The sequence below is a fragment of the Pithys albifrons genome, chromosome 16, assembly GCF_047495875.1.
Source record: "Pithys albifrons albifrons isolate INPA30051 chromosome 16, PitAlb_v1, whole genome shotgun sequence".
Taxonomy (NCBI): domain Eukaryota; kingdom Metazoa; phylum Chordata; class Aves; order Passeriformes; family Thamnophilidae; genus Pithys; species Pithys albifrons.
The window spans coordinates 16,635-39,359 of NC_092473.1; the positions used below are offsets into that span (position 1 = coordinate 16,635).

At 48.6% G+C, this 22,725-nt stretch overlaps 1 protein-coding gene across 10 annotated transcripts; it reads left to right on the forward strand.

The window, feature by feature from the left end:
- Positions 1–607: 607 nt before the first annotated feature.
- Positions 608–10,029, forward strand: LOC139679445 (non-structural maintenance of chromosomes element 4 homolog A-like). 10 transcript variants are annotated; one of them, XM_071571204.1, is made up of 6 exons: positions 608–879; positions 1,523–1,754; positions 3,133–3,213; positions 4,305–4,461; positions 6,253–6,376; positions 8,057–10,029. In XM_071571204.1, the coding sequence occupies exons 1-5, from the start codon at positions 829–831 to the stop codon at positions 6,362–6,364; spliced, it is 633 nt and encodes a 210-aa protein (XP_071427305.1). In that variant the 5' UTR covers positions 608–828; the 3' UTR covers positions 6,365–6,376; positions 8,057–10,029. The 10 variants fall into 10 exon arrangements, 7 of the variants coding, with proteins under 7 accessions (XP_071427305.1, XP_071427307.1, XP_071427304.1 ...); XM_071571206.1 differs by having other exon boundaries at positions 8,069–10,029; XM_071571203.1 differs by having other exon boundaries at positions 6,253–6,366.
- The last annotated feature ends 12,696 nt before the right edge of the window (positions 10,030–22,725 follow it).

Genomic DNA, 22,725 nt, shown 5'->3' on the forward strand with positions numbered 1-22,725 from the left:
GCCCGAGGGGCGCGGCCAGCCCGCCCGCCCCGTCTATGCCGCCGAGCTTCTTGTAGCTCTCCTCCATCCATCGGGCTCAGGATGTCGGTGACCGAGCAAGGTGCCCTGTGCTTGGGGCTCAGCGACACGGCGCGGCGGGCCGGGACGCGACGGGCCGGGCCGAGCCGTCCGCGGTACCACCAGCCCCGGGCGCCGGTAGCTCGCCGGTTCCTTCAGCCGGGAGCCGGGTTTGCGCCAGACGTGGGGGGCGGAGTGGCGGCCCCGGCCCCTCCCCGCCTCCCGCCGCCCCCCGAACCGGCCCCCTCCTCCCGGCCATTGTCCGGCGCTCGCCCGACGGCTCTTAAGCCCGGCCGGCCCGGGGCAGCGCCGGAGCCGCTCCCGGCGGCCGCACCGCCCTCGCCCGTAAGTTCCTGCCCGTGCGCCCGTTCCCTCGTCCCCGGCCCCGGCCCCGGCCCCGACGGCACGAACCGGGAGACCCTCTGCCCTCTCCCGGGCCGCTGCCCCGGGGCTGCGCCGCTCCCTGCTGGCCCCAGCCCCTGGGTGCGGAGCCGGCGGAAGCCCCCGCAGCGCCGGGACCCCTTAAGGACTAAGGCTTCGTTTGCCGCCGTTGTGTTCTGGGGTTCTCTTCGGTCGTTGTTCGTTGGGTCGCGACAACGAGACGCTCCCCCGGGGCAGCCCGAGCCGAGCCCGCGGCTGTCCTGCCGCGCTGCATGACGGGAGTCGTAGTCCAGTCAAGGCCCAAAATGGCGCGGACCCCAGGACCCGCCCCGCCTCTGCATTCCTGGACGCTGATTGGCTGCGGGCGTTGACGGGCGGGCGCGGCGACCAATGAGAGGCAGCGCAGCCGGAGCGCGGGACGCGATGGTGCTGAGGGGACAGGTGAGTGAATGGCGGCGGGTTTGGGGATATTTTGGGGACTCAGGGCGGGTTTTGGGGGTCCCTCATGACCTGCCCACCCCCTACAGACCCCCGGGACCCCTCCGGGACCGTGTTGGCCGTGACGGTGAAGAAGCCGGAGGACCCCTCCCCCCAGCCCGGGATCCGCCTCAGGAATTCCAAATCCCCCCTGGAACCCCAAACACCCCCCCGAACCCCCATCGTAACCTGTAACATCCCACCTTGGACTCCCCAAACTCCCTCAGGGTGTCCCAAATCCCCTCCTGAACTCTCTGGGGTCCCTGAAATACCCCGTCCGTCCCCCCCCAAGTACCGCATGGACTCCCTAAATCCCCTCCCAGACCCCGAAACCTCTCCCAGAGGGTCTAAACTGCCCAGAACCCCCCAAATGACCCCACACTGCCCTAAATCCCCTCCCAGACCTCCCAAACCACCACAGGACCCCAAAACCCCCTTCGAAAGCAGCCAGACCTGCCCAAATTCTCTCAACTTCCCCCCAACAATCCCCCCTCCGCCACCTCCCCCAGGACCCCTAAACTGGGATCTCGAAGTGCAGCCGAGTGAGACACGCGAGCGGCCCTAAAAAGCAGGGAAATGGGATTTATTTGTTGTTGTTTTTTTCTAGAAGGCGAAAGGGGGAAATCGGGGCCGCGCAGAGCACGGGGGGCCTTTCCGGCAGCGCGACCCGGCCATGGCGCACCGCGGGGACGCCTCCCCGGCCGCCTCCCGGGAGTGGCCGCAGGGCGCGGACACGGCGAGCGAGCGGGCGAGGCGTGTGGGCATCGGAGATGGAGCCGACAGTCCGCGCAGCCGGACGATCCGCAGGCAGTACCGGGAGCTCATCTCAGCCCCTCAGCGTAAGGCGGGGGTAGCGGGCGGGGAGGCCGTGCCGGCGGGGCTGGGGCTGCGGGGAACTCCGGGCACTGGGGCTTGTGCTTCCATGGAAACTCGACTCCCGGGAAGTGTTTGTATGGAATAGCAGAATCGTGGAGTGCTGGGGAGGGACTTAAAGATATGCAGTGCCACCCCCTGGCACGGGCAGGGACAGCTCCCACCAGCCTACGGCGCTCCAAGCCCCGTCCAGCCTGGCCGTGGACGCTCCCAGGGATGGGGCAGCCGTCCTTGCTGACCTGGATTCAACCATACAAATTTTACACCATTGAAGTACCTGGAAAATTGCTACTTCAGACTTAGTTAAGGCATAAGCATTAATAAAAAAGGAGCCTACATCATCCTGGAATTAATGTGCTGTTTATTCTGTATTGTTGTGTGTATGATGGGCAAGGCAGCAGCTAAGTTTGATCAGGTTCTGAGTGTGTATTTGTATATGGTTTGTGTGGCCAGGTTTTGGTAGCACGGGGGCTATGGATTTGAAAAGCTTCCAGAAGCTTCCCCCATGTCTGCCAGAGCCAAGAAGGACCTGCTCCTGGCCAAGGCTGAGCCCATCAGTGATGGCAGCAACACCTCTGCAATAACATATTTAAGAAGGAAAAATAATAATTGTGCATCAGTAATTGTGGCCAGGGAAGAGAGGAGCGAGAACATGTGAGAGAAGCAGCTGCACAGACCCCCAGGTTGTGATGCCATGAGAAGCCTGCACTGGAGCTGGGTCCTGGCAGGCACCTGTGGAGAGAGGAGCCCCTGCTGGCACAGCCTGTTCCTGAAGGTACCCCTGGAGCAGTCTGTAAAGAACTGTTGCCCCTGCAATGGACTGATGCTGGAGAAGTTGGTGGAGGACTGTCTCCCATGGGAGTGACCCCAGGCTGGAGCAGGGGAAGAAGGGCTCCTGTCCCTAAGGATGGACCAGTGGCAGAAACAACATGTGAAGAACTGACTGTAACTCCCATTTCCCATCTCCCTGCACCACTGGAGAGGAGGAAGGAGGGAATCTGGAATAAAGTGAAGCCCGAGAGGGAGGGGAGGGATGGGGAGAAGGTGTTTTTAAGGTCTGGTTTACTTCTTATTGTCCAGCTCTGGTTTTGTTTGATAAACTCCACCAGTTTCCCCACGGCAAACCTGTTGTGCCCATGATGGTGACTGCTGAGGGATCTCTCCCTGTCTTTATCTCAACCCACGAGCCTTTTGCTCTATTTTCTTTCTCCCATCCAGCTGAGGAGGGGAGTGATGGAGCTTTGGTGGGCCCCTGGCCTCCAGTCAGAGTCAAACAAGCACAGTATTTCTTAATGCTTCTATGTTTAAGTAATGTAGGACTTCATAGGTGTCTTTTCCCCCTAGAAAATCGTGAGGAGATGCTGAGTTCAAAAAGCAACAGGCTGACAGAAGCTCTGGAAGAAGCCAATGAACTCTTTGATAGAGGTAAAACAGATTCTGTCATCTTTATTTTTTAATGCAAGTATTATTTTAAGGATTACAGAAGTGAGTGCATTAGTGGTCATGTATAAAATGATTTACAAAGCTCTAATGCCAGGATAGTCCCTATGCTGAATTTTATTATTATATTTTTGAGACTTTCATGTTAGCATAAAGTCTTTGCTGTCACAGTGTGCTGTGCACCAGAGGCTGCTCTGGATGCCCAGTTTCTGCTCTGAGCATCCAATCTAGGGAAGGAGAAGGCCAACGAGTTACAGTCTGAGATGACATCATTTGATTCAACAGCATTTGTAGAAGACCTGGTGAGTTCCGGGCTCTGAATTTGTCAACAGTTTTGCTGGAGGATTGCCCTGTTTGCTACAGAATCATAAAGCAAAAGGCTGAGATTGTCAGGCAATACTTGGCAGTTCTGATAGAATTGAATGCTCTCCCTGTGACTTTCTTTGATTAACTTTCTTTATCTGGTTGGTGGTGTTAATTGCTTTAAACTATGTATTAAGCACTTTGAATAGGGGAGAATGTAATTTAAAATGCAGACACCCCCCAACAGTATTGCACTGCTGCTGCTTTACTGCTCAGTCAGTCTGTGCTCTTAAGGTCTTCTGCACACTTTTCAGAGTCCCTCTTTTGTAGTTTCTCAGTAGCCAAGCAGTTTCTTTATCCTGTCTCCTGCTTTCTGTGGGTTTGGATGGAGTTCTTAAGGTGCTGTATCACTGACAGGACGTTGGATGACCTGAATGCTTTTACACTCAACATGTTTGTCTCTTTGTGCTGTGGCTGGGTGGAAGAGCTGGTTCAGAATAGCTTTTATGCAGGCTCTTGGGGTTTTTTCCTCCTTGAAACTTTTCCCTTATGTTCCAGCAGATCAATAAGTAATCTGAGTCTTTGGTCAAGTCTAGATCTCTGAAATATAAAACCCCATTGACTTCAGTTGTTTTATTGAAGTTTTTCCTGGGTTAGTCTGGACTGGTGGATGCAGGGCTGGGCTGAAGAAGTTGCTTTATGATATTTGAGGGGCTGGGCTTCCTGGGAAGTGTCACCATGAGTGGTTTATCCCCAAGTGAATTTAATTGCAGCTCTTTTTCGGTTGTACCTGACCACCATGGGCATAAATGGCACTGAAGGAGAAGAAAATGGCAGCGAACCTGGTGGGTTTTTACCAGGTGATGCCTGGGAGAAACTGGGAGAAGAAGCACTAAAGTGCTTGAGAAGAGCACCTACTTTTCACTATCTGTAAGTTTCCTTAAGGAAATACTATATACTGCAGCACCAGGTAGTGGATCCATATACTCTGATTAATTTCTTAACTAGCTTTAAGAAAAGTAGTTGGGAAGTTTTCAGTCTATAAAGAAAGTTGGAATAATTGCATCAAATTTTCTACATGGGTCGATAGCTCTGGTTATGAGGCTGCCAAGGTATTGGGAGCACCTTTTGGGGATGGTTCTTTCCACAAGTCTCTGAATCTTTAGCTGTCACTCACTGCACTTTTCTCAGCAGATCCACTGCTCAGCATATGGATTTCTAAGCATGCAGTGTAAACCAGATTCCATGGATGTGTTCTTTGTATTTTGGTTGGGTTGGGATCTTTCAAGTCAGATCCTCCTGTAGCAGAGCAGCGGATTGAGAGGCAGGAAAAAGCTTCAAGAGGAGAAGCAAAACGTGCAATGCCTGCTCAGGTTTGCAAAGTGTTGATTAACCACTTGTTGTGGCATAGTTATTACTGGTGACTTGTAAATCTTTCTCTTTGGGTTTTGTACTTAGCAACTGTCTTAGTGACATCCCACCCTCAAGGGGAAGGGAGCAGCCAAGATTCACAGATTCTTGTGCTGTTCTGGGTTGTGCTTTAACTCCAGGAGCCAAACAAGGACATTTGTCCCAGAAAAGTGCTGCCCTGCCTCTGTGTGGTTTTTTCTCACAGTGTATTGTTAACAACACTCCTTGATTGTTACTGCAAGCAGTCTGTGGTTGGCTCTGCAGCCATCCAGCTGTGTTTGAAACGTACACATCAGCCCTTTCTGGGCTTCTGCACTACTCTGCCTTCATTATTAGGCTTCTTGACTTGTGTGGGCTGCAATGTTTCACTGAGTGGAAGGAAACAGGATTTACAGACTGATTTCATGTTTGTACTGGGAAGAAGAGAAGCTGCAGGGTTTGTGAATTGCTTATTAATTATCTTCTTCATTAACCTCACAGGTTGTATTGCTGTGTAACCCAATTCCACAGAGCTGTTGAAAAGTGAATGTAGCCCCCAATGGGCTCAAAGCATCCAAGGCACGGCCTTTGGGCTTGATAGTGTAAGATGGGAATTAAACCCTAAAGCTCTTTGTTTGCAAACATGAGACAACCTGCATAAGTGTGTCTGTAATGGTGCACAGAGGGAGGAAAATGCAGCTTTTATGGTCTGTGTTCATAAAAGGCCCTTTGCATAGTCTGTAATACAACAGTGGGTGTTTGAGGCGAATCTCTGCTTCTGTTTCCCAGTTAGAAAAAAGGGAGGAGTCTCATGAGGCAGCTGCAGAAAAAGACGTAGAGAGGCTCTTGGGAATATTGCAGACTCGTTTTGAAAGTGAGGGTAAGGATGATGAAATTGAGCATTAATTGGAGGAAATGAATATTCTCTGTCTTGTACAGTCAGGTTGAGCTGCGGAGACAAAATGAGGTGAAGTTTGCAAGTAGAAATCTTTGTGTTAAAGCACATACACCAACTGTGTGTTTTTTGTGAACACTCCTTAGTGGCTGTTTGACTGCAAAGTAAACGTAAATCCTCTCCCACTGATTAGAGCCTGCCATTTTTTAGAAGGCAATCCAATAGTCCCTGCATATGGATCTGCATGGGGGAAAAGATGGAAGAAAATAATACGCTCTGTAATAGAGCATTTGTTTCTTTCAGGGCTGGGAATGCAGCATTGTGAATAAATTGGCAAACATCCTGTTGGCTTTTGAAAGGAGTGCTGGCCCTCTTGAAGTTGTATTTTCATCTGTTGGGTCTGTGTACACCACCTGTTTGTTTGTTTGTTTTAACAGAGCCATTTTTGCATCTTCAGCTGGTTCACCGATTTCCTTCTTGAATTTTGTGATTGACCCAAACTCCTTTGCACGCACTGTGGAAAACTGTTTCATGTGTCCTTCCTTGTAAGGGTAAGGCATGGTATGTTCTTGAAATCTCACTTTATGTATTGGAATTATCTGGAGACAAGCTGATTTTTTTTTTACGTCTTCAAGATTGAAAAAGTAGGATTTAAATATTAGGAATATTAATTTATTTTCTCCCAACAATCTGTGATATTTTGGTAATGGAACAAAAGCCAGGTTGACAGACTCATTTTCTTCTTAGATTTTTCTGCTGCACTCTATTTGTCAGCAAAACAGTAGTGAAATTTTTGCTGTCAATATGCTTTTCCAAAAAGGTTTTGGCTCACAGTTTTAGATACAGAAAAGTAGCCATAGAGTATAGAAGAGTTATTCAGGTTGTAGGAGAGTATGTTAGTGCAGGGTTTTGTGTTCTTTTTGTATGCAGAGCTTTGCACCTCAAACTATACTTAGTTTGTCTAGCAGAACTAATTTTAGACAAGACAAAAACTGACAAAGACACTGTGACTAAATTCAGGTTTATAGTGAACAGTGATGGGAACGTTTAATCATTATTAATGGTTTTAATGAAGCAAATCTTTCATAATTCACTGTTACCTCCTGTTCTACATGGGCTGCATTCTTTGTGAGTAAGTCCTGTATTTAAATCGTTTTCTCTTACTGGGTATGCCAGTGAAGATTCTTTATCAATATTTGTAACTGTTTAGGATTGTGCAGTAAGAAGGAATGTAAAATCCCAGTGCATAATCCTGACTGGACACGTCTGACTTCTGAAAGTTTGCATCCCACTGTCTTTTAGGATGGTCTCGCAGAAATAAGGCTGGATGATGATGGATTGCCAGTAATAGGTAAAATCCAGCTTTAAAAGGCCCTAAGTGTTTTTTCTTACAACATCACATGTTCCCAAAGGCTTAGGTATATTTTTAGCTGGAGATACGCAGTGAATTGAAGGCAGGAAGAGATTTACCATGAGCTGAAAGGATTGAGCCTTTTCAAATATCAATACATGAAAAAGAGACCATTATTCTCATTTATACAAATTAATTCTATTAATAGAAATCAGTACTTATTACCTTTCCTGTCAAGTTACATTTTTGCTAATAACTACATGAACATTGTTATGCTTTGCTAAAAAAGCCATTTTTTGTGTGCAAGGAGTCTCGTTGTCTCTCGTGAGTTGGGAACTGCTGCAGCTTCAAAAGGGTTGGAAGGGAAATTCCATGCTGCACATAAGGGCTTTGGCTTTCATTCCCACAGCATATCAACGGGCTTTGGTGGGATTTGTTAAGGAATGAAATACTTCAGTCTTTCTGGGACTCTGAAAAGTGTTTGTTCCTAAATTTTTAGGAGTTGAGAGTAAGGAAATACCTTAAGCAGTACCTGGCACAGGCTGTTGATAGAGACTGGGTGGAACATGCAGAACTGATTTGATTTTTGTGCAGCTTTTGTGTGTTGGAATTTTATATGGTATTTCACCTAAAAAGCGAGCCATATGCTGAACTGTCTATGTAAATTAGTGCTGTAGCCTTAAGAACTAATTAATGAAATCAGAAATGGCTGCTGCCGACTTTCTCAGCAGATGTGCATGGTCAGCCAATTATGAGAGGCCTTGTAATGTAAACAGCATTGTTAGCCAATAATCAGTGCCAAAGTGTCATCACCTGCGGAAGGTTCCAGTCTTAAAGATGTATATTAGTGTGTGTGTGTATGAATAAAGTTGCTGCTAACTTCTGTGAAGTCGTCTCAGCAGGTCACAAACTCGTCTCCCTCGGTTACAACTGGCGCCCGAACAGGGACAAAGCCGTTCACAAAATCTGGCAGGACCAGATGTGGGATTCCAGTCCGCAAAATCTGAAGAATCCAGACGTGCGGACCCTGTCCCACAGAATCCGGTTACTGGGACGTGCAGGATGCTGACCCACAGAATCCAGCCCCGGCTGGACGTGTGAGTGCCCTTGGAAGAGGAAGAAGTTTGGGAGAAAAGGTCATTGCCGTCAAGGGCTGGCCGGCACCCCGGACGCGCGGTAAGCTGTAATCTCACATAATGGAAAACGAAGCAGCTGAAAAGTTATTTTTAGAATTCCTCGCTATGCGAGAAGCTGCCGTGCCCGTAAATAAGCTCTTATTTCTGCTTATGTGGGCTGAAAAAGCAGGACTCTTTAAATTGCCCTCACAACTCTTTGATATAACGGAATGGCAAGAATTAGGCGATAAGCTTTGGAACAAAGCCATTGACGGGGGCAAAGAACTGAAAATTTTAGGGCCAGCCTGGTGAGAAGTCATAAAGCGCCTTAAGCAGTATACAGCGGCAGAAACCGTAACAGTCGCGGCTTGGCAGCTGTTACATAGACGCAAAAAGCCACAACAGCTTTTCAGCCATCGCCTCTGGCTCGGGGGAGAAAAGAAACTTGGCGGTCGTCTGAAAACTCTGACAACGAGCCCATTCCCAGCCCCCCAGCCCTGGCAGCCGCCGCGCGAGTCCATCTCCCGCTGCTTTCAAGGATCGCTGCACCGCTCCCGCTCGCCCCTGCTGCCCTGCCAAGGGTCCCAGCATCGGCGCAAAAAAGAAAAACAGCACAGAACGAGAAGTAAAAAGAAAAGCTCTCTATTAGTAAAATAGTGTAGCCCCCATCGCACCACGTGGGCTTTGTTTGTACCATCTCTGAGCTCTGCGTGTTCCTCCTCAGCCTGCAAAGTGCTGTAAAGTTGCCGGAAACTGTTGTCTTGACTCTGTTTTGCTTCGTTTCCATCTCTAACGCTGCAAAAGTGTTTTTTCCAGCCGCACTCCAGCTTGTGTTATAAAAGAATTTTGTGCTACGCAATTCGAACATGGCGCTTCTTCTCCCACGGGGAGGAAAAGTTCTCCCCCTGGCTCTAAAGAAAGGGGGGAGAGCTTCTCGCATTGGATCATCAGCTATTTCTGTCATGCGCAAGTCTCGCAAGACATTCTGGGAGTTGTAGTTTGGACAGATAAAGCTTTGCATTACGTCATCGGCTCCTTGCAAGGTCGTATGGGAAATGTAGTGATCTCGCAAAGAGCCTTGAGAATTGTCGTTCCAGCACACCCCCCCGACGAACTGCAAGCCTCTCTCTTGCAAACAGCAAGTAACCTCAACGAACTCACTTTAACAACCATCCGCTCAGCTTCCTTTTGAGACAACGAAACTCAAGCACCTGATGCCTTCCAGTCACAGCCTTATAATACATCATGCGAGGACAGAATGCAGTATCTTTCTCCAGCAATTCAGAGAGCAGCAAAGAAGTCTAAAAGAAATCTGTTGAACTGATTCTCTGTTAATTTAGCTTTTGTTAAATAAAGTGTTATAAGCATTTAATAATCTAGGGAAAAGTTTCTATTTTTCTCTCCACAAGTTGAAGTCAGCAATGGATAAGAACAACCAATTTCCTCTAACTGAATCAAGATCAGTTACCAGAACATTCGAGCAACTAGTTGAAGCTTTTCATTTAATCCCTCAAATTCAAAATTCAGAACACCTGATAGTAATTGATGTGTTTCCATTTGTGTCTTGGTTTGAGATAAGCAACTGCCAACCCCCCCAAGCACAGAGAGAAAAGCCTCCCTCCTAACACCAGGGAAAGGGAGGAAAAGAGAGGGGAAAGAAAAAAACACTTCAAACTGCATTTATACTAAAACTACATATATTTTTCACAGAAAGGAAGAGACAATTAGAAGAGAGTACAAATATACACTCACACAAGTCTGCAACAACAAGTTCCCCACCTCAACTTCTTAACAAACACACAAATTCTACTGTCCTAACTACACATTACTTAAGAAGAAGCTTATTCCCCAGGGAGACAAACCCAAGCAGAAAGGAGAGACCCAGAACAACACATTTTACTTTCCTGAGGTACCCTGTGAGCCAGTGGTGGGCCTGGTCCTCTCCATCCCCCCTGGGACAGCATCGTGCATCCTCCCAAGAGGAAGGCTGAGAAGCGACTCCCTTAACCACTCCCACACTGGTTCCCACTTCCCTGGAGATGATGTCATAATGTGGTATGGAATACAAAATTACTGGCTAGAAGAGGTCAGCTGTTAACTCAGCCCAGCTCAAGTCAGCTGACAGCTTTGGCCTAGTCCAGACTTCAGAGCCCAAATTTAGGCCCACCTAGGTGAACCCATAACATTCTCCACCCCTTATTCCATACCATATTATGTCACTCATACTTAGGTTCTCATGCTTAAACACTCTTTATTTTTCCAGGGCTGTTTCCCACCCCTCCATAATGTGGCTAAGAGTCCATTAGGATGGGGTAGATATTTCAGATGGGAACACAGCAGTTCTACTCAGGTCATCTTATCTGATGGTTCATGTCTTTCACTAAGGTTACCATCCTCTCCTCAGGAGTCTTTAGTTTCCCACTGGGTTTAGAATAGTGTTCACAGTCAGATCCACCCCTTGGCCTCATCCACCTAAAGGTGGTCTGAGGCATCATAAGCCCATTGAGCCAGGAACAACCCTCCCCCAGCCAGTCCAGGGTGTGATGTTCTTCATTGGCTCGGCCCTTGGGCACATCAGCACTCACACAACGGGTTTTCAAAGATTCAACTCCAACGGCAGTGTCCCACCACACATCAACAGCTTACGCAGGCTTCTCTTCATGTCTTTCTCCTCGGTCACACAGCAGTACTACACTTCACCATGTGACCCGTCCCCCTTAGCAGCAGTCCTAACAGCTTTGGCAGCCTCGGAAGCAGCCCCGACAGCAGCACAAGCAAGCAGCAGAGGCAGAAGCAGCCCTGGCGGCTCGCAGCCCTGGCTCGCTCGCAGCCCTGGCTCAGCTTGCAGCCCTGACTCGCTCGCAGCCCTGGCTTGGCTCGCAGCCTCTCACGGCTCGCAGCCTCTCACGGCTCACAGCCTCTCACGGCTCGTGGCCTCTCATGGCTCGTGGCCTCTCACAGCTCACAGCCTCTCATGGCTTGTGGCCTCTCACAGCTCACAGCCTCTCAGGGCTCGCAGCCTCCCCCGGCTCGCTCGCAGCCCTGGCGGCAGCCCCGCCAGTGACAGCTCTGGCTCCTGCGGGTCGCTCAGCACTGCGGGTGCTGGTTCTGGGCGCCGCATCTGTCGGGTTCTCTGCAGGGGGTTCGCAGCTCCTCTTTCCTGTTCACTGGGGTCTCACAATGGCAAGCACGCTTCACAACTGTGGATAACCTTAAGAATAGTGTTCACAGTTAAATCCACCCCTCGACTTTATCCACCTACAGGTGGCCTGAGGCACCATGGGCCCATCGAGCCAGGAACAACTGCTCCCCATGCCAGTCCAGGTGAGATGCTCCTCATCAGCTCGGCTCCTGGGCACATCAGCATTCACATGATGTGTCCTCAGGGATTCAACTCAAACAGCCGTGTCTTGCCACACACGAACAGCTACATGGGCCCCTCTCTCTTTTCTGCAGTGGCTGCATTCACAGCAGGCACCAGTCGAGCTGTTTGAACTCACAAAGACAGTGAAACAGTGAAAACGAGCATTCAACAGCAAGGGAGAGTTGTTTACATTTTCTGTTCTGGATGTACTTAAACAAGGCACTTATCAATCTATGTTTCTACAACAATCCTCCCGGGAAGCCTGCTAAGATTCTGGGACACCTGCCAAGGTCCTCCGTCGTTCCCGGGTTTCGGCACCATTAACTGTCTAGGTTTGAGATAAGCAACTGCCAACCCCCCCCAAGTACAGAGAGAAAAGCCTCCCTCCTAACACCAGGGAAAGGGAGGAAAAGAGAGGGGAAAGAAAAAAAAACACTTCAAACTGCATTTATACTAAACCTACATATATTTTTCACAGAAAGAAAGAGACAATTAGAAGAGAGTACAAATATACACTCACACAAGTCTGCAACAACAAGTTCCCCACCTCAACTTCTTAACGAACACACAAATTCTACTGTCCTAACTACACATTACTTAAGAAGAAGCTTATTCCCCAGGGAGACAAACCCAAGCAGAAAGGAGAGACCCAGAACAACACATTTTACTTTCCTGAGGTACCCTGTGAGCCAGTGGTGGGCCTGGTCCTCTCCATCCCCCCTGGGACAGCATCGTGTGTCCTCCCAAGAGGAGGGCTGAGAAGCCACTGCCTTAACCACTCCCACACTGGTTCCTACTGCCCTGGAGATGATGTCATAATGTGGTATGGAATACAAAATTACTGGCTAGAAGAGGTCAGCTGTTAGCTCAGCCCAGCTCAAGTCAGCTGACAGCTTCGGCCTAGTCCAGACTTCAGAGCCCAAATCTAGGCCCACCTAGGTGAACCCATGACACATGGGTTCTTATCTTTGTGGCTCCTGCAAAAAAAAACTGTCCCGCGCTGGGTTTCAACAGATTTTTAAACATATATATACACTTCTACATTCAAATAAAAATCATCAAGTACAATTTCAATTTGAGTTTAGCAAATTAATAAATTTCATCTATCACACTTTCCATGTTCTTAAGTTCATCACCACTGAATGTTATCTCAGTGGAACTCTCTGCTCCTTCCAGTTTTGTTGTTTTTTTTTCCTTTATTTTTAACAAAAAACCCCAAAGCTGTCAAACTTACCCAGCAAGGGCAATATAGTCTTTATCCCATCTAACCTTGTGCTGATACTTGAAATCTTGCTAAGTAATTTAAACACTGGGTGGTTTTTTTCCTGCCTGAAAGTGAGGCCTCGTTACAGGGGAAGATAAAAGAGACGTCCCAAAGTTGTTTGGCAGACAAGTCTGGTTCTTTCTTGGCTGCTTTTGGTGGATCAACTGTGTTTGCTGCCATTAATCTTGGGATGGAGCCCAGTGGTCCCCTGTTAGTGTCAGTGAGAGAGAACTCAGTGGAAATGGAACCTCTGGGATTCTGCTTTTTTCCAAATTATGGAGACATGAAGAATAAAGATGCCCAAATAATAATTCTACGTCTAAATGATGGAAAAATGAGATGAACTGCTGTCATTTCATTGCTCATTGTGCTTTCTCCTTCTTCCCTCCCCATCACAGGGGTTGGGAACTGCCCTCTTCCAGCAGTGAGTTAGCAAAGCAAGTGGTATCCAAAGTGATGCTGGAATTAATTTTGGATTAGGGAAAGGGAGCAGGAATGGGGAGGGCAAAACAGAGAGAAAGTGAGGAGTTGGAAAGTGTGGCAATTATATCAAAGTAATAATTTAAAAATAGTCTTAATAATACCCCTAAGATGGTTTGATTCTGTTCCTGTGCTGACATGTGCAGGCAAATCAGCCACGCTCATCAGCTGAACATCTGGAATGGCTTTAGCAGGGTCTGCAAAGGGACCTGTTCTGCCTTCTGGTTGGGAGTGGTTTTCCTGTTATAATCTCTCTTTTGGGTTAGTATCTGTGCTACTCCTTTGAAATTTGGCTGAAATGCAGTATTTGAGTTTTCAGGCAGTGTCTCACACTTTCTTTTTTTCAAAAAAAACCAACTTTGCATAAAAATAGTTGAGCATTTCATTTTTGTTCAGGAGAGAGGAAACTTTCTTGGGCTGGGTGACTGTTTGAGTGAAACTTCCTAGACATCGATGCAGATTAAACTGCCTTGCCCTCAAGTAAGACGTAGAAGGGGGAAAAAAAGTGCTGCAATGGGTTTAGCTGTAACACTTGAGCTGTGAGTCTGAGCTTCTCTTTCCTTTCCCATCAGTGCCCTGTGCTGCAGGGGATTATTTTCCTACCTGTGACTTGGAGTGAGATAATCACAGACAGGAAAGATTAAGGGGCCCTGTGGCCATATCTCCTGGAGCTCAGTTCCTTGCTGAACTTAGTGACTTCTTCTCTCCAGCTCCTCCATTCCCAGCATAGAGATATTTCAAAAGAAGAAGAAAATGCTGGGAAAACTGTCTATAAAGTGTAAAATTCCCATTTTTACCTTTATTCCCCATATTTATTATATACTTGCAGCATTTAGGCCAAATTGCCCTCCTAGTTCTTGGAAATTAATTGTTCCAGAGACAATCCATCTCCTTACCTTCTTATCTCCCTTGCCAAGGTGGGCACCGGGCACAGGGTGGGCTCCAGGGGCTGGCAGGGCTTTGCCAAGGTGGGCACCGGGCAGAGAGTGGGCTTCATGGGCTCCAGGGACTTTGCCAAGGTGGGCACAGGGTGGGCTCCAGGGGCTGACGGGGCTTTGCCAGGGTGGGCATCAGGCACAGAGTGGGCTCCATGGGCTGGCAGGGCTTTGCCAAGGTGGGCACTGGGCACAGGGTGGGCTCTGTTGGCTGGCAGGGCTTTGCCAAGGTGGGCACAGGGTGGGCTCCAGGGGCTGACGGGGCTTTGCCAGGGTGGGCATCAGGCACAGAGTGGGCTCCATGGGCTGGCAGGGCTTTGCCAAGGTGGGCACTGGGCACAGGGTGGGCTCCAGGGGCTGACGGGGCTTTGCCAGGGTGGGCATCAGGCACAGAGTGGGCTCCATGGGCTGGCAGGGCTTTGCCAAGGTGGGCACTGGGCACAGGGTGGGCTCCAGGGGCTGACGGGGCTTTGCCAGGGTGGGCATCAGGCACAGAGTGGGCTCCATGGGCTGGCAGGGCTTTGCCAAGGTGGGCACTGGGCACAGGGTGGGCTCTGTTGGCTGGCAGGGCTTTGCCAAGGTGGGCACAGGGTGGGCTCCAGGGGCTGGCAAGGCTTTGCCAAGGTGGGCACAGGGTGGGCTCCAGGGGCTGGCAGGGCTTTGCCAAGGTGGGCACTGGGCACAGGGTGGGCTCCAGGGGCTGGCAGGGCTTTGCCAAGGTGGGCACCGGGCACAGGGTGGACTCCAGGGGCTGGCAGGGCTTTGCCAGCCTCAGGGATTCTGGGATTCTCGCAGGTGAGGTCTGGGTGAGGGACTCCAGTGGTGCATCCCCCAGTGCTGTGCTTGTCCCTTCAGCCCCGGGGGCTGGGGGGGATGGGAGTTATTCCCAGGGATTCCCTTGACACAGAGCTCTGTGCCTGGCCCAGCATCCCCCTCCCCATCCCTGCAGGCAGTTGGAAGGATGCTGGGACCTTAGAGAAGACTCTCCAGAGGAGCCTGTTGCCCTTGGCTTCCCCACCCAAAGTGTCCCAGGGTTCAGAGTTGGGTTTTCCAGGAAGGCTCTCCAGTCTTGAAAGACTGTTGTACTCCAGTGTGTGTGCTGACCTTAAACCCAAGGTTTGCTGCCAGTTCAGTGGTTTGTGTGACACCTCACCCCTTAAACCCAAGATTTGCTGCCAGTTCAGTGGTTTCTGTGACACCTCACCCTTGCCTGCTGTGGCAAAAACTGTAGATGTCTGAGAGCTGAAGAAAGGCCACCAAAGGAGCCCTGGTGTTCACCTGGCCATGAGGCAGAGGGCAAACCTCAAGGTCATCCCTTCCTCTTGGCTTGTTCCTGTTTGGAGGGAGAAAAGAACTTGGTGTGTGAGGCTCAGGGAAAGGAGAGGAATGTTACTGTGCAGCAATGAGTCTCACCAGCAAGTCTGCACCAGTTTTGGGTCAGTTTTGGTCTAGGGAATTTCCTTTGTGTTGGTCAAGAAGAAAGAAATGTCCAGTGTAAGAATAAAACATCAAATTCCCACCCATGTGTGCAGTTGTGCCAGAAGACCCATGCAGAGGATAATAATCTCCCTTGGATTCATGGAATACATTACTTTGTTTGAGGATTTGATGTCTTAGCCTTTATAATGTCTCCCTGTTATGTGCAAAGCTGAATTAGTGGTTAAAAAGCCCAAAGCAACCCAGCAGGCTGTGCCATCCCACCTTGGCAAGGCTGCCCTGTCCTGCTCTGAGTAAACTGGCCTGGAAAGGCAGCATGAAAATGCACCATTAAAGAGTTTAAAATGTGAAGTCTGAGAGGCTTTTTCTGTTCAAGAGGAAAGTTGAGTCCAGAGCTTTGTGGGAAGCCACAAGGCCCCCGGTGGCATCTGGATGGGAGAGGTGGAGCCCTTACAGGTTCTAATCCTCCCATCTGTTCGGAATTTGGTTTTCCATTTCCACTGAAAACAGAGAAGTAACTGTGCTGCTTTTCCTGGAAAATGCCTGGTCAGTGCCATGTACAGCCCATGTTTTCAGTTTGGATTGTGCATTTTGTGGCCATGGGGATGCATTGGGGGTTTCCTCCTGTATTGAGTTGGGCACATGACAAAAATGGCATTAAAACGGAATAAATCTCCTTGTAGGCACTTGAGCATTAATGAGACTTGGATGGAGGAAAGAGAGGGTGAGAAGCAAGGGGGGGTTTCTGCAATTGGCTGTTTAGTTTGCAGGATTAGATTGCTGCATGTATTTTATCTGTAAATCTGGCTGTAAATGCGTGTGTGTGTGTGTGTGTGTGTGTGTGTGTGTGTGTGTGTGTGTGTGTGTGCATACACACAGCTGGAAACACATTTTGCTGTTCTACCTGCAAGTTCTGTCAGGCTTTTCAAGCCCAAAGTGTACTGACTGTTTAGATTGTCAGTATAAGAGAAGTTCAGTGGGTTGGAAATGTTGTTTGTGTCTGGTCTGATTGAGTTCCTGAGTTTCTCCTGCAGTGAGAGAGACCAGAAAGTCTGGAGTGTGCATTTTGATGAGTAGTTTCAGGACTAGGAGCAGAAATATTTGTTAGAATGAGTTCTGTAAATCAATGTAACTACTTCTTTACAAAGTAAAGTTGGTTAAACACAGGAGCCTCCTGGTGTAAATTCTGGTGCATTTGGATGTTGGGAGTATTTCCCTGTTGAGTTTTATCTGCTTTTGAGGTGCAGAGTAATATATTGTCAACACTTTTTAAGTGGATTGAATGTGCTGCTGTTTCATCTGGTGTCATTTATTGGGATGTCTGTGGGTGGGGTTTTGTTTTGTTGCTTCATGTTAAATTTTTTTTTAAGTCTTTATGTTGGGAGGGAGCTTAGGAAAGGCTTCAAGTTTCTGTTGGATTTTTTACTGTTTTCTTAAGTGCTTGAAGATGATCTGTCCTTACTCTGTGGCCCTTTGCTCCCTGGATTCCTCAGTTCAGGTGAATGGAACTGCCTGAATTCCACGGGATGGGATTTGAAGCCCATCCCAAGGGCAGGATGTGTCTTGCTTGTCCTGTATGAGGCTTTTAAGCAGACATTGCTCTTGGGTATGGGAGAGAGATGAGTGAGAATGGCCCATTCTGTTAAAAATACCAGAATTGGAGTGTGTGGTATTCCTGTGGGCAGGAGGATTATTGGACATTCAACAGGCTCTGAAGTTTTGATGGAGAGGAAACTCCTGACAAATTGCTGCAGGTGCCCCTTGGAGCTGGGGCAGCTCCAACCAGCGTTCCTGGAGCTCCCTGGGCACGGACAGGAGGTGGAGGTTCGTTCCCACTGGGACCCTGTGGGATGCAGGATCAGCTCTGTTCTGGCCAAGGAATATCCAAGGGAAATTATGTCTGCAGTGGAAAGGGGTGAGTTTTACTGGGGCAACCATGCAGGATAAAAAGAGCTTTTGAAGTTGGGGTTTGTAGAAGGAACCAAAGGTGCATTGAAAGAAGTAGTGAGTTATTGGTACCTCCCCAGAGACCCCTCTCCATATGGTAATAGAAAGACCCCTTCAGTGGGAACGAGGACTGGCTAATAAAGGTCCTGGGCTGACCCCCCAGTGTGGGCAGCAGGGCAGGGGGGGATTCTGCCCCTCTGCCCTCCCAGGTGAGACCCCCCTGCAGAGCTGCTCCAGCCCTGGGGCCAGCACAGCAAGGACATGTTGCTGCTGGAGAGAGTCCAGAGGGGGCACCAGGATGGCCAGAGGCTGGAGCAGCTCTGCTAGGAGGAAAGGCTGAGAGAATTGGGATAGTTCAGCCTGGAGAAGAGAAGCTTTGGGGTGACCTCATGGTAACCTTCCAGTGCCTGGAGGAGCCAACGTGGAAGATGGAGAGAGACTATTTACAAGGGCCTGGAGTGACAGGACAAGGGGAACGGCTTCAAACTGCCCGAGCAGAAATTTAGTTTAGGTATTAGGAAAAAATACTTCCCTGTGAGGGGGCTGAGACCTTGGCACAGGGTGCCCAGAGAAGCTGTGGCTGCTCCATCCCTGGGAGTGTCCAAGGCCAGGCTGGACAGGGCTTGGAGCTCCCTGGGCTGGTGGGAGGTGTCCTTGGCAGGGGTTGAATTGAAATGGTCTTTAATGTGCCTTCCAGCCCAAACCATTGTGATTGTAATGGTCATCCTTCTTTTCAGGGACTAAGTGTTGACTCCTCAGCAGCATCTCCTGCCACCCCAAGGCTCCCTGTGCCAATGGGCAGTGAGTTCTCTGGCAGCCCTGGAGAGCTTGTGACACAAAAACAGACGTTACAGTAGTTCCTGGTATGGAAGTTTAAATCAGGTCTCACCCTTTCCCCCAGTGTAGCTACACAAAGCAGAGTTCATCTAACTCCCTATTTGCTTTTTTTCTTCCCCAGTGGCTCTGATTTATTTCTCGTAATTCTGGAGCCTCAGATTATTTAGAAGTGATTTGTGCCAGGCTGTCATCTGGGTTCAAAGAATGCCTGACCTCTGGCAGTCCCTGTCTTGGAACGCCTGGTTGAAGATGCCGCCCCTTATGTGTTATCAGAAGGGGTCTGAAATTGGTGGGTTCCAGGGGGAAAGCCTCAGGCATAGAAATCATAAGAACAGGGGCCTGAAAATAACAGAGGAAATACTTTATTTGTAACAGGTCCCTCTTCTGGAAAAAAAAGTGTAAATATTTTTGAAGTTGGTTATTGGTTGGAAATGCAGTTATTCCAAGAAAGGAAGAATTAATGGGCAGAGCAGGGGTTGCCTCAGCAAGGGTTCCTTGCAATTGAAACATTATGGTTCATTAGTCACTGGGGGTTTAAAGGCAGGAGGTTGTTGCACTGACGTGTAACGTGGGGTGAGAAGGCATTTAATAATGACTGAAATAGAGAGAAATTTATTTGGACAAGGTAATAAATGGAGGTGTTTAAAGTAGCAGCAGATACCTTTTGGAGGTGACTGGTGAATATGAATATATAGTTTAAATGTTATTAACCCTTGCAGGGAATCTGAAACTTCTCTTTGTGCTAAGTAGGCAAGATCCTGGGTTCCCATAGGTAAAGAATTCTTCCCGAGACATTGCAGCTTGAAAGTCCTTGGTTTTTAACATCCTTTCCTCAGGTGTGTTTGGGAAGTACAATTTTGGCACTGAGTGCAGATTTTCCTTGGGGTCTGGCAGTGAGTTTGGTGGTCACTGGGGCACACAGAGTCTGTCTGCAGCTGAGCAGAGCAGCAAAGCTGCTCCTCAGGGCACGAGAGCCAGCCCAGGCCAGCAAGGATGGAGTCTGGGCTTGCATCCCTGTGGGACCCTCCTGCCAACTGAAACCAACTGTCTGGGCTGGTGCCTGAGCTGTTAATATTGTCAGAGCAGGTGCTTTGTCTAATAGGGTGCTTAATTCAATTTATTCCATGATTAGAGGTCTGGTTTGTTTTTTAATACAGCAGCTTCTGTAATTAGAACCCCTCAAAATGTTGGGTGTTGTTTGTTTCTAATGAACTGGTTGATCACAAGTCATGACTGGCTGGACAGAGAAAACAAACAGTGTCAAGCTAAGTTGTAAGTCCTCCAGAATGAACTTCTGTGGAACTCTGCTTTGTCTCATCAACTTTTATATTTCTTAGTGTGTGGGTGTTTCATTAAGTAATGTAGAAAAGGGCAGTATAATTCACATTTAATATCTGTATTTTGGATTTGAAAGATTAACCTCCCCTATGAATGTAACACCTTCACTGTACCCACACCACAAATAGGCCTGATGTAGTTTGTGGTGGCAGTAACTAAACATATCATGAGAATTGAGTCACTGTGTTGGGAGTTTGACTTCAGTGTGTTTTTGGGTCTGGGGTTGCTGTTGCTTCAGACTTACTAATTTCAGATTGTATCACGTAAGTGATTAAATTGCAGGAGTTTCAAGAGAGTCTGATAAACATTTCCCTGTAAACTTAGGGAAGAAAGCAAAGCTGGTTGTTCTGTTAAGTGTTCCTGTGGGCCTCCCCAAATTGATTGAGGTGAGCTGTCCCTGCAGGTGATGCAAAGGAAAGAGCTCTGGCAAGATGGAAGAGGCTCCTGAGCACTTGATGCAGAGAGTCGGGGAAGGGGATGGCCTTAAAATAGAGTAGGATTTCTGAGGACTTCCAGATAAATGCCATTCCATAATTATTTTCTTTTTGCAGCTTCACTGCTTTGGCTGACATGCAGTAACTGCCTGTGGTGAGGGCTCAGCTGAGCTAAAGCTTTTACAGCGGTATCTGCTCTGCAATGGAAGAAGTGCAGCCCCTGAGGTGCCAGAGCCCTGCTGGGGTGCTCAGGGGGTGTGGGGTGATGAATGAGAGGTGGAAAGCAGAGATGGGCTGTGCCACTCGGCGTGGGGGAAGCGGGCACACAGTGACTACAAATGCTCCTTGCTGCAGTGGGAAAAAAAGGGAGGGACTGAAGCAAGGCCAGGGCTGGGGAGGATGCTCTGCAGAGCAGAACCACCTGGTGGTCTGTGTTCCAGGGAGGTTTGGATCAAGTGCAGAGCGTGGATGGGCTGGTGGAGCAGGGATGGTGGCTGGCAGCGTCTCTAAGTGCAGCGAGACAAGAGAAGCTGGAATAAAACTCACCACAGAACAGTTGCTGGTTCATCTGTATTAAGCTGCTGTAAATTAATTTTGTATAAAACGGTGCTTTTAACCAGGTCTCTGCTAATGACACACTGGAGAGACCTCTAATCCTGCTTGGTGCTGGGAGAAGTTTCTGTGGAACTTTGTTCCTCCCTTCTGTGCTTTGCAGCCCAAGTGGCTCAGGAGGCTTTGCCTGCTGTGGATGCCCCTGCAGGGACAGGGAGGCTGAGGAGGAGCCCCAGGCACCTCACAGTGGCTGCCTGGGAAGCAGCTTCCTAATGAGTGGAGCTGCTGTGCAGACGTGGAACAAAGATCTGATGAGACCCCAAAGGAGCTGGAGCAGCCACAGTTTTTCTTGGAGCACCGTGTTAAAGTTTTCTGAGGAACAAGCCTCAGTGTTGCTTAGTGGGGTTTTAACTCTGCTCTTTTGTGGGGAGTGACAGTGGGGGTGTGGATGCCCTGATGTCTGAGGTAATTAATGAATGCATCCTTGAGGACCAGAGAACCACCTGTAGAATGTGTGATCCCTGTAACCAGTAGGATCTTTCCATGTATGTCAGGTGAACTAACTAACCAAGAGTGTGCTGGCATGTTACAGACAAGAGTAGATAAAAGTGAAGCTGTAACTAAAAATAAAGTCCTTTGGAGTAGCCTTTTGGTCAGACTGCAGCCTCCTCTGAGCACTGCAGATCTACCTTACCCCGACACTCTGTCATGCTGCTTTAGCTTTGAACTGCTCAGTTCTTTGTTTACAGCCTTTCAGGTGCATTAGGTGCATTTGTATTCTTTTCAGAAGAGTGCTGCTGGCTCTGTGATATTAAATATTTCCTCTGTGTTTTGTTTTTTCCAAGCCTTCCCAATCTCTAACATTGGATTCCTCTGAGCTCTTACTCTCCAGATTTGCCAGTTGGATGATATCAGTGTTAACTATTTCCTTCAAATAACAAAAGTCCCTTCTGAGTTTGTCTTGAGCTGGCACCATATCTATATCAATTGAACTAATAACAGATAAAAGCTTGACTTTAAGAAATAACTTGTGGTCAACTCTGGCATTGGACTGGTCTACCTATCCCTTGAATGTGCCTTTAGCACTTCTGAGTTGGATTCATCTCAGCAGAGAAAGACTCAAGTGAACTGGGCTTGAAGCCAAGTCTGGAGATTACCTGGCATTAGGGAAAGACTGGCTTGAGAAATTGTGTGCAAGTGGTTTTGTTCTTGTTCTTCTGGATTTTCAAAAACCTGTGTTTGTAGCATTTTTCTAATTATTTTTGTTTCTTGAACATGGACAGGCAAGTGTGTGGTTGCCTTGCAAAGCTGGAATATTTTCATCGTGGCTCTCATTCCTGTCAGGCTTAGAGGAGGAACTCTGAGAGACAGAGCCTTCACTGATGTGGAAGATTGACAGTGTACAGAGAAGTATTCCTCATTAAACCCATCATACTGGGTAATTTTTTCCCAGCTGCTAATTTCATTTTGAGGGAAATTAGAACTGGATATCCCTCCCTCAAAAGAGAAATCTTAAAAAAGAAAATAAAAAGGGCTACTTGAAGTTCCTGGGGGTGTTGCACACTGAGCAGCACATTTTTCTGCTGTCCTTTGGAGATGACTTTACCATTCACTAGAGGGTCAATATCCTCATTTATCCAGTGGGGGCCCTGGCACAGATTGGGCAGAGCAGCTGTGGCTGCCCCAGCCCTGGCAGTGTCCAAGGCCAGGCCAGACGGGACCTGGAGCACCCTGGGCTGGTGGGAGGTGCCCCTGCCCGTGGCAGGGATGGCACTGGGTGGGCTCAAGGTCCCTTAAACCCAAACCATCTCATGATTTGGTGATTCTCTGAGCTTCTAATCATTCCCTCCCTCAGC

What these genes read in the sequence shown, in the direction of transcription:
- LOC139679445 (XM_071571204.1), top strand. Translation starts at nt 829, where the DNA reads ATGAGAGGCAGCGCAGCCGGAGCGCGGGACGCGATGGTGCTGAGGGGA. An exon ending in GCTCATCTCAGCCCCTCAGC is followed by an intron (nt 1,755 to 3,132) that starts GTAAGGCGGGGG and finishes TTTTCCCCCTAG; the next exon opens with AAAATCGTGAGGAGATGCTG. An exon ending in GCACCTACTTTTCACTATCT is followed by an intron (nt 4,462 to 6,252) that starts GTAAGTTTCCTT and finishes TTGTTTTAACAG; the next exon opens with AGCCATTTTTGCATCTTCAG.